Source organism: Seriola aureovittata, chromosome 2 (assembly GCF_021018895.1).
Source record: "Seriola aureovittata isolate HTS-2021-v1 ecotype China chromosome 2, ASM2101889v1, whole genome shotgun sequence".
In the NCBI taxonomy this organism is placed as follows: Eukaryota; Metazoa; Chordata; class Actinopteri; order Carangiformes; family Carangidae; genus Seriola; species Seriola aureovittata.
The window spans coordinates 176,924-187,458 of NC_079365.1; the positions used below are offsets into that span (position 1 = coordinate 176,924).

At 42.2% G+C, this 10,535-nt stretch overlaps 1 protein-coding gene across 2 annotated transcripts; it reads left to right on the forward strand.

Moving 5' to 3' along the window:
* Nucleotides 1-2,699: 2,699 nt before the first annotated feature.
* LOC130160817 (zinc finger protein 135-like) lies at nt 2,700-10,333 on the forward strand. Of its 2 annotated transcripts, XM_056363573.1 has the most exons (3): nt 2,702-5,197; nt 8,427-9,508; nt 9,889-10,333. In XM_056363573.1, the coding sequence occupies exons 1-3, from the start codon at nt 5,008-5,010 to the stop codon at nt 9,895-9,897; spliced, it is 1,281 nt and encodes a 426-aa protein (XP_056219548.1). In that variant the 5' UTR covers nt 2,702-5,007; the 3' UTR covers nt 9,898-10,333. The 2 variants fall into 2 exon arrangements, with proteins under 2 accessions (XP_056219539.1, XP_056219548.1); XM_056363564.1 differs by having other exon boundaries at nt 2,700-5,197; nt 8,427-10,333.
* Nucleotides 10,334-10,535: the final 202 nt, after the last annotated feature.

A 10,535-nucleotide genomic window follows, 5' to 3' on the forward strand; every position in this document is an offset into this window, starting at 1 on the left:
CTTCCGCTCTATTGTTTAATATCATCGATACTTGTCTTCTATGTGATACAACATGTTTTAATAATGGTGATTTGCATCCAGACAGTATCTTCTTCATGGGAGAGGTAACTTTCCCATGACGAGAGAGTTCATTGAGCAGAAAAGCATCGCTAATGAACGGCGGTACATTGGACAGAGTGATCCGGGTTGTGGGCTGCGTTAGCGGCAACACTTGCTCAAACAAGCCGTTCACTACTATACCGGTCTCCACTAGCCGGTTTGCTTGTTCCACCTTCTCCAAAAATAAAACGACCGACTTGTTCATGCGGGCGGCGGATTTAATGGAGCTGTGCCCCACCACCTCCCCTGCTGCCAGCGCCACCTCCTCTACACTGCTCAGAGACCCGGCGCCCACCTTCACGCCGTGATGCCGGGACAGCCGGGCCAGCCCATCGGCTGCCATGACGGCTGCCACCAGCCTCAGGCCAGCGGGAAAACACACAAAGACACGAAACTAAACTAACCCCAAACTAAACCCGTGCAACCACAAACACCTACATAAACCACCACCAAACAAATAACAAGAAGAAAAAGGACAGAAATATGGAAAATAATCCAAAAACTCTCTCTCCCACTCTCTCCCTCACTCACTCTCCTCTCACACGAAGAAGAAGAAGAAGAAGAAGAAATGGCGCCCATTTATTTTTTGTGGCTCTCTGCTCTGTTTTATTTTATTTTATTATTAAACATTAAGTATACAGGAGTATACAAAACAAATGTAGCGAGAGTGAGGGGGATTCCCCCCAGTGAGTGACGTCAGGAGAGGGGACTCCTGTGTTTAATGAATGATTTGGTGCAGCTGTGACTGATGGCAACATGAGGAGAGACGAACAGTGAAAAGACGGACAGAGGGAGCATGACGGGGTTGGAGCAACACATTCTGCGGGGCGGCACTCTGGTAGCGGGGGTGTCGTTCGCAGTGATATAGAGCTGCCGGCGACGAAGACAGGTAGTCAGGGGGAAGCTGTTCCTGTGTTAGGGGGGAGGCTGAGTGCCTCCTGTAGCCAAATTAGGGCCCACTTTAGAGAGTGTTGTGCTGCTACTGCTCCTTGTGCACTACCTGGCATATTGTCTCCGCTTTCATCCGGCTGCCAACCGGTTTCTGTCTCGCTGTCCAGCGAAGCCGTTTCCCCGGGGAGTTGGACGGCGGCACAAGCTCAGACCCCGGGGGAGGGTCTCGCCGTGTAGGCGAGTTAAGTATATTTTATAAACGTTATTCTTATTTCCTTGCGTTGATTATTTGTTATGTATATGAATCGTGTGTTCGGCCATTTTTGTAGTTTTAATAGTGTGGAGTGGGAGGGCTGAGTAAAGGGCAAGTGACGAGTCGTGGGTGGGGCATTGTCTTACCTGTAGTGCCTCCTAAAGGAGGGTGCCAGCATGTCAAATATTGCCTTATGCTAAAGCTTAGCCGTATGGGGGTGGTGTGTCAGTATCGCGGGCCGTGTTCAAAGGTGTGCCTTAAACGCTAGTAAGACTAGCCCTGTGTGCAGTGTGGGGAATGCGTGTTCAGAGCAAGTCTTTTGTGTGCTGTGGGTGAAGTAAAGGAAGCTGTGTTCCCTCATGACTGTTGCAGTCAGACTGTTACTGGTCCAGTTGAAGCCCTCCATCCATTTTTATGAATTTCAAGATATTGTATTAATAAAGATTGTTCTTTTGTATATTACCCCTTTTTGTGTGTTTATTCAAGGGTTCTGACATTTTCAGCGTTTATTGCTGGAGTAAACTCACATTTATTACACAAACAGTGAGCATACAGGGGTACAGTAAAGAAAATAAATAAAAAGCACCAGGGGTAAATTAAAATAATTACATAAAGATATTAAAAGACATATGTAAATTATGTTTCAATAGCCTTTTTGTTCAAAGAAAATAAATGAATTTTATATATATTTCAGTTTCCTTCAAGAAAGCAATGAAAGATTGTTCTTGGTTTGTGAATTTACTTTTGTGGATGAAAAATTTTGCCAATATTTTTTAATACATTTATTATGAAAAAATGTATTTTTTGGGGGAGTGTCTAAAGAAACCAAGCACAATATTCTCCCATGATAAAGCAAAGTCTTTGAAAACATGGTCAATGATAAATCGGCAAAGGTCTTGCCATAGTTTCCTTGTGTGAGAACAATGCCAAAATAAATGTAATGCTGTTTTGGGATCATCACAGAAGGAACAGTTTGTGTTTACATGTCTCTTAAATTTTTGCATATAGTGATTAGCGGGATAACATTTATGAATAATTTTATAGGACACCTCCTTACTATTATTTGTGATAAGGTATTTGTGAGAAATCGTCCAGACCTTTTTCCAGTAAATGTCATTCACAAATCGATTCAAGTATGCTGCAACATGGGGGATAGAGACAACATCTTTTTGAAAGAGGGCACGTATATCTCTATTATTGTTATGGGGATGCAGTGAGAAACAAGTCTTACCCACTGGAGAGTAAGCTGGGTTAGCTCTCTGCCTCTGTTTTATTTATTCATTTATTATTATTATTACATTACATATTCAAAGTAAGGAACAAAAGAGTAGCCCTACATAATTAACAAAGAAAGACAACAAATATGCACAGTGCCAGGGGTTATAAATAATGAATATAAGTTTTGCCCAATCAAATACAGAAATATATTTTTTAAAGTATAGTGCCCCTTCATTTCTATAGAAATTGCTCGCCAATAGTCCAAAAAAATTTATGCTTTCCGGGTTATCTCCTCGTTCCCGAGACACAGCTCGACCGCGCGGAGAGTGCACGTACACAGCGGTGACGTCATCCGGAAAAAATACTTTTCTGGGTTTTTTGTTAGCTTTGGAAATTTTTTACAAAGATTAAAAGTCCACAGCTTAAAAATATACAATAGGAAAATAAATAATTGACTGTGTTTACAGCTGGAGGTGTCCTGTCAACAGTTTTACAAGCGTCTCTTTTACTATTGTGGTCTAAGGGAAAAATGCTTTTTGGGCTGCAGGGGATTTTTCGCTGCAATACCGCGAGTGGCCACTTGGAAACACTGGCAGAGCGGCGCCGTATTCAGTTCCTGTAATACATCCATGGCTTCCTGTCCTCTCCTGTAAACGAGGATGGCGCTTGATGTAAACAGAGTATCAGTTTCGTAGCTCCGACACGATGGCCGCTCTTGACAGTCTGTAGGAGTTCGCGGAGCAGCGGCTGTCTGCGGCGGTGGAGGAGATATTCGAGTGTTTCCGGAGGACTGTCGCCGACTTTGAGGAGGAGATCAGGCTGCGTTTCCATGCCACTGCTTCATTTAGCTAGGTTATGGTAGCAGCCAGCAGCTAACACTTAGCTTCTACTCTACGAGGTGGATTCCACAGCCAGATATAATGTCAGTGTATCTGTATTGTGATGATGGGAGTCATCTGCCCACCCGGTGTTTGAGTACAAACCTGCAGCTCACTCCACCTCCGTGCTTCAGGGTCACTGTGGTGGTCCCGAACAAGTCCAGTTCCAGACCAAACCTGCTGGACGTTTGTATTGACAGGAATAAAACAGATCATGAAGCATCAGAGTTGCCTGAAGACCGTGGTGTCAGGACTTTTTTGTCAATTTTCTCCCAGCTGATCACAGGAAATCATCTGAACCTTTTTCTTTATTTGATTAAATATTTATTTTTGGTGATGGCAGTAAAGGACACTGATTTTGCACATCAGAGTTTTTCCAGAATGACTACATATGTTAAAACAGTTTGAAGACTCTAATGTCTCCAGAGGGAGCTGAGTGATATCTGATAGTGATGTTAGTTTATGTTTAATCTATCTAATATTGTGTTAGTCATATTATTCCCTGTGTTTGTTGAATAAAACATAAGATAAGGAACTTATAAATAATTGCATATTAAATCGCAATCACAATATTGGTAAAAATAAAATGCAATTAGATTATTTTCCCAAATCATTCAGCCTTATCAGGAAGTGCAAGAAAATGCATCTTACAATAATGATGGAAAGTGACAAGAACAGGCAGATTCTGATGACGCCAACCTGAATTCAGAAGTTGGGTGGAGGAGCAGGGGCTTTGTCTCACTGGGGTTGATGAGAATAATTTCATTAAAACAAAAAGTGATTTTTGTAACAAGTAGATTTAGTTTGATTTGTGAACAGTGAGAGGACAGTTCTGCAGGGAGATGGATATAAATGTTTTATACAGAGAGAAGACTGACTGGTCCTGATCCTGAGCAGAGACATGAAACAGACAATGAAGCACAGCCAATCAATAATGAAGCAATGAAAACAAAACACCTCCATGTTAGTTGATATTAGCTTTTTCATATGTTATTGCAGATCAGGTCTGGAAAGCATTTCAGACTGACTGACTGACTGAATCTGTGGAATAAAAAAAATAAAATAAACAAATGTGACCTTGACATGCTTTCTCAAGTTGGACAGGGAATTTTTTTTGTCAGTGATGAAGTCTGGTTGTGGTAAACACAGCAAACATTTCGAACTAAATCTTTCTTTATTTCTAAATCTTCAAACAGACTTCAGATCAGACCACATTTTCACATTAAAGAAAATTCATTCCACTGACTAAAAGCTCTGCTTAAAACTAAGTACTTTAAAGAAATGTAGTCCAGTCAAAAGTACAATATTTGTCTTTAAGATAGACAGATAGATAGATACTTTATTTATCCCCTAATGGAAATTCATAAAGTGTAGTGGAGTAAAAGTTCTTTTTCTAAAAAAAATCTCAAGTAAGGTTCAGATACTGAAAAATGTACTTAAATAGAGTGCTCAAGTAAATGGATACTGGACTGGGGATTATAAGGACTATAGGATATCTATAATACAACAGTAGGTGGCGGTAAAGCTCCGTGTGGCTGCAGTTCTCCAGTAAAACAAAGAAGAAGAAGCTTTAGTTGGCGCATGCTCGAGGCTTCGAGGGGGGGGGGTCTTCGTTCACGGTGACAGATTCCTGTCCACTTCACCGGTGAGCACCAGCTGTCCCCAGTCATGTCCACCATCCAGCTACTCAGAGCCTTCGTCAACCAGAGACTGACGGTGGCCGTGGAGGAGATCATCGGCCTGTTCGAGAGAACCATCACTGAGTACGAGGAGGAGATCGACCGCCAGCGCAGACTGCTGGGAGCTGAGGGGCGGCAGTATGAGCCCGACATCAGGGCGGCGATAGACCACCAGACAGGTCTGTCACTGAGGTGATCAGTCTCCTCTTCATCAGGTCTGTAGAATAGGTTCTTGTCTGCAGGGACAGCGGACTGTGTTCAGCCTTTCTGCTGGTTAGCTTCATGGCTAACGTTAGCTTTAGCAGCACAGACCGACAAACAGTCAGTTCAGAATAATCAAACACATGTTGACAGTTAATTTATCAGCTGTTTGTAGTCTCAGTCCTGAGATCAGCATTCCACGTTAGGTTTAGTCTAATTTAATCTTATTTCATCTACATCACAAGTTTTAGTCAGTTAAAACTATTTAAAACCAAATTTAAATCTCATGATCAAATCCAGTGAAATCTCTTTGTGAAAATATGAGTCAATCACAAAGTGATGAAGTGAAAGAAACCTTCAAAAAGGAAAAAGAACCAACAGCTCTGCAGTCAATAAAAACAGTAATGTTCAGTTCAGTCTGGACTGAGAGGAACCGGTTTTATTCTGTGAATGTTCTCCTGAGAATTCTGAGATGTTGTAGTGTTGTATTAGACTGTGTTATAACAGGTTGTTCACTGCCAACCGGCAATCGTCTACATCACATACTGTTCATTTAATAACCAGCAGATGTCTCATAATAACATGAACAGGAGCTGAAGTATGTATGTCACTCAGCTTTTGTGTGCTTTAGCAGCGATAGCAGGTTTAACATAACAAAACAAACCTGTGTTAGCTAAATTTTAGCTGACGTGAGATGCTAACAGATGATGTTACACCACTGATTTAATGGGTGGATGGATGGATGGATAGATAGATAGATACTTTATTTGTCACAATTATAAATTCTAAACAATAACAATTAAATTTGTCCAGTTCATAAGCCACTGTCTTTGGCTGAGGTGTTCTACAGCCTGATGGCAGTGGGGACAAAGGATTTCCTGAACCTCTCTGTTCTGCAGCGCAATGAGATGAGACATTGACTGCAGCTGTAACTGCTTCTCTGTTCTGCCAGAATGCCATAAAGTTGTTGTAATATGGCTTTAAAAATAAAATGAAAAAAGTAAAGTTTATATTATATTTCATATTATATTTCAAGTGGGTCCAAATGTCAACCCGTTTTGTTTCTGCCATGTTATTTTCCTGTCACCGTGTGTTATCTGATCTACAGCTGCAGTGTTTAAGTCCAATTTCTGTTGTTATTTTTTCATTAGTTTGTGATGTTTACTGATTAATCAAGAAAATTACCAGCAGATGAATCACTATTTAGCCCTAGATGACCTGCTGCTGTCAGGGTCAGTCTGACTTGATAGATGTTTATTAATCAAAGTCTTCTGTCTGTAATGTAGCTTCCTCAACAGCTGAGTGTTTACATAGCCAAAGCCAGGTTTGGGCTTGACTATTTACTATAACAAGAGCTTAGGCTGCTTTGTCTGGTAGCTAGGCAACCACAGTGACTGGAAGCTAGGCAACAAGTGCTATAAAAGCAGTACCAGCACCAGGATACATCCAGCTCAGGTGTTTACATTTATCTAAGTTTTACATGACTCTTCAGTCAGCAGCCGTTTCTCAATCTGCGTTCTTCTCTGTACTTGTGTTCTTGTGGACTTGTGAAACGTCATCAGTCTCAGCCCAAGTACTGTTCCAATTCAAAGTCTGCATCTTCCCAAGCACAGATCAAATATCTTGAAGTGTTCTCGCTCAAGCCGCGTACAGAAATAGCAACAAACAGAGGAGTAGCAGTTTTTCTGGATAAAAAGCTTTATAATTTTTATATCTCTCAACTGATTTCAAGGAGTTGTTTTTATATTCAAGGGTTTATGATTTATGTGCAGTAAAAAGAAAAGTTTGGTCCCAAGTTAATTAGAATCGTGATAGTTAGGCTTTAATCAAATATATATACACACACATACACACTCACCAGCCACTCGTGGCATAGATTCAACAAGGTTCTGGAAACATTCCTCAGAGGTTATAGTCCATATTGACATGATAGCATCGAGCAGTTGCTGCAGATTTGTCGGCTGCACATCCATGATGCAAATCTCCTGTTCTACCACATCCCAAAGGTGCTGGGTTGCATTGAGATCTGGTGACTCTGGAAGCCATTTGAGTACAGTGAACTCATTGTCATGTTCAAGAAACCAGTTTAAGATGATTTGAGCTTTGTGACGCATTATCCTGGTGGAAGCAGCCATCAGCCACCAGGTGTACTGTGCTCATAAAGGGATGGACATGGTCAGCAACAATACTCAGGTAGGCTGTGGCGTTTGAATGATGCTCGGTATTAAGTTGTGTGTGAAAATCCCAGTAGATCAGCAGTTTCTGGAATACTCACCAGCCTGTCTGGCACCAACAACCATGCCACGTTCAAAGCCACTTAAATCACTGTTCTTCCCAATTCTGATTCTCAGTTTTAGCTTCAGCAGATCGTCTTGACCATGTCTACATGCCTAAATGCATTGAGTTGCTACCATGTGGTTGGCCTATTAGATATTTGCGTTAACAAGCAGTTGAACAGGTGTACCTAATAAAATGGCTGGTGTGTGTGTGCGTGCGTGTGTGTGTTTGTTTGTGTGTACACACATATATAAGCAGGGCTTAAAGTATTCCGACACCGTCCCGGCTCTCCGGCGTAACGCTGTGAGAGAAAAAATGAAAAATGAAAAGTCAATACACTTGTTGTGGATGCGGTTTATCATGTTTGAGGTAATAAAGTTCAACTACCAATGGTATGAGAAGAACGCAGGTCTCGCTCTCAACCTAACCAGTTACTGAACCTTACCAACTTTACTAGCCAATCAGAAGGTGAGCGAGGTGGGTCTTGGCAATACTGGCAGTGTAGGATCCAGCGGCTTGAAGGAGCCGGGCGCTTGTTTCTGCACTGTGCTCGAGGAAGCGATCTGCCACCAGCGGTAAAAAGTTGCCCTCTCGTCATGAATTGCTGTCAGTGCTGCCCAACATACAACTATGTTGCCGGGAGTGACACTTACGGTTGACACTCATCAATGACTGACCGTGTCTGTGATCAAAAAATACACGTGTGCACGTTCATTGCTAAATATGATCTGTTTTTCACAATTTCTTTTACAACCCAAAAAGAATGAAGAATTAATAATACTTTAAACTTCCCCCCTGGGTCAGGTGGAATAAAAACCAAGGCAAACAGAGAGAGTTTGATGAATAAAATGTGAACTGTGATTATTCTGCAGACATACAGCAGTCCTGAAGAAGTCCCCCTGATCTTTTTTACCTGTATCTGTACCTCAGGTGTGTCTCAGGATGTCCAGCCACTGATTGTCAATGCAAAGATTCCTGCGAAGCGGCAGGAGCTGAGCCCCCGTCTGGAGCAGGAGGCCCCGCAGCCCCTACGCATTAAAGAGGAACCAGGGGATGTGTGGACTGGTCAGGAGGGAGGTCTGGAGGGGACTGATGTCCCAGAGTTCCAGTTTCCTCCTGTCTCTGTGAAGAGTGAAAATGATGAAGAAACTCCTCAGTCCTCAGAGCTTCAACAAAGCCGAGCCAAGGAAAGCACATATGGTACGGCCTCCAGTCCAGCTCAACAGACGGAACTTGGAGCGGCCGGAGAGGACCGTGGAGAACCAGACCGAACCCTTGACATGGATGTAGCTAGATTTTTAAAAGCAACCAGTAACGGTCAGTTTTTCCTTTCTCAGTGTTTTAAAGCTGACCCTGAAGTCCTGGATGATGACTGGAACAAGATGATCAAATCGCAGCCGTTTTCAGACACACTGACAGACAGTGAGGCTGCGTCTCACAAGAGATCTCAGAAAAAACTGTATAAATGTCCAATATGCAGCAAAACCTTCCAGCACAACACAGCTCTGCAGAGACACATGACCTGCCACACAGGGGAGAGGCCGTTCGACTGTGCTGAGTGTGGTAAGACCTTCAGACAGAAGGGAAGTCTGCACATTCACATGAGGAAACACACAGGAGAGAAACCTTTTAGTTGTTTAGTTTGTGGTAAAAACTTCACCCAGAGTGGAACCTTAGCTGCACACATGAGGATCCACACTGGTGAGAAACCATTCAGCTGCTCAGTGTGCAAGAAAAGGTACAATGAAAGAGGGACACTGGTCAGGCACATGAGGGTCCACACTGGAGAGAAACCCTTCACCTGCTCACTGTGTGGGAAAAGGTTCAGTGAGAAAGGAAATCTGAACAAACACAAGAGAATCCACACAGGAGAAAAACCGTTCAGCTGCAGTCTGTGTGAGAAAAAGTTTAGTTTGTTCTCACACCTCAAGAACCACAAGTGTCCTGGAAAGAAAAGCAGTGAAGCTGCAGAGCTGCAACCTCAGCTGCAGTGTCCAAACGTCACAGAGCAGGTAACCAGACACATTCATGAGTCAGTCTCTTCACTCTCCTCTGGTGATAAATAGAAGAAATCATTAATCAAAGAAACAATCAGCAGATCACGAATAGAAATAGTCAATAAAAGTTATGTTCTGAGTCACAACTGTTAAACTGAACCACATGGAGCTGATCTGGGATGAACTCAAGGTAAAAGTGACACGAGTGTGAACTTCTGCAACAGAGATGGACCAAATGATGGTCTGATTTTGTCTGATTCCACTGTATAGAGTACGTCAGAGTTCAGCTGCTGGAGGAGGCAGACATTTAGATTCAGTTTACATTTAAACAAGATGCAATGATTTTTTTTTTTTTAAATCTCCAGTTGTTTATTTGTTCTTTGCTTTAATTTCAGAAACATTGAATGATGTAAACTTCAGTCACAACTGGAGAAATGGAACAGATCTGCTCCTTTTCCATCCAATCATCTGTCTTCACTGGTCAAGAAACAACTTGCACTAAATGCACATAAACATAATGTGTGAAGTGTATTTGTAAGCTTCCTACCCTCAGTAATTAGCCCGAGCCTGTCCTGTTAAGGCACAGAGAGAGGACTGATGCTGCTGCTAACATGCTGCTCACATTGTGTGTATCCATGCTGTATGCTAACCAGCTGCATGTTGTTGCTTCATGTTTAGTGTCAAACTACTCCTTTAATGTTTCTGTCATCTACACTTTGATCAGCTTAAACATGGAAGATGTTGACAGGTAGTTCGCTTTATTGTAAGATGTTTAAGTTTCTGCGTTTGTGTCACAAAATAAACTTTTGTTTTATCAATTAAAATGTTTTTGTATGTTTACTGAAAATCATGAAATAAGCCACAATTCGGACCTTGCTCTGCTATGTCCTCCAGCCCATGACCTGGAGAGTGACTGAAGTCCACCATCGTCCAGGAATGTTCCAAGATCTTAAATGTGTCTGAGGAGAGAGGAGAGGAGCTCAGCACTGATTCATAAGTATATCCTGACTGTTCAGTTCTTCTGATGGGACAGGAAAAGGAG

Bases quoted from the DNA above. Each gene is read 5' to 3' on its own strand.
- LOC130160817 (XM_056363564.1), top strand. From the start codon at position 5,008: ATGTCCACCATCCAGCTACTCAGAGCCTTCGTCAACCAGAGACTGACG. The intron at 5,198-8,426 runs GTCTGTCACTGA...TCTGTACCTCAG, and splicing joins GGCGATAGACCACCAGACAG to GTGTGTCTCAGGATGTCCAG.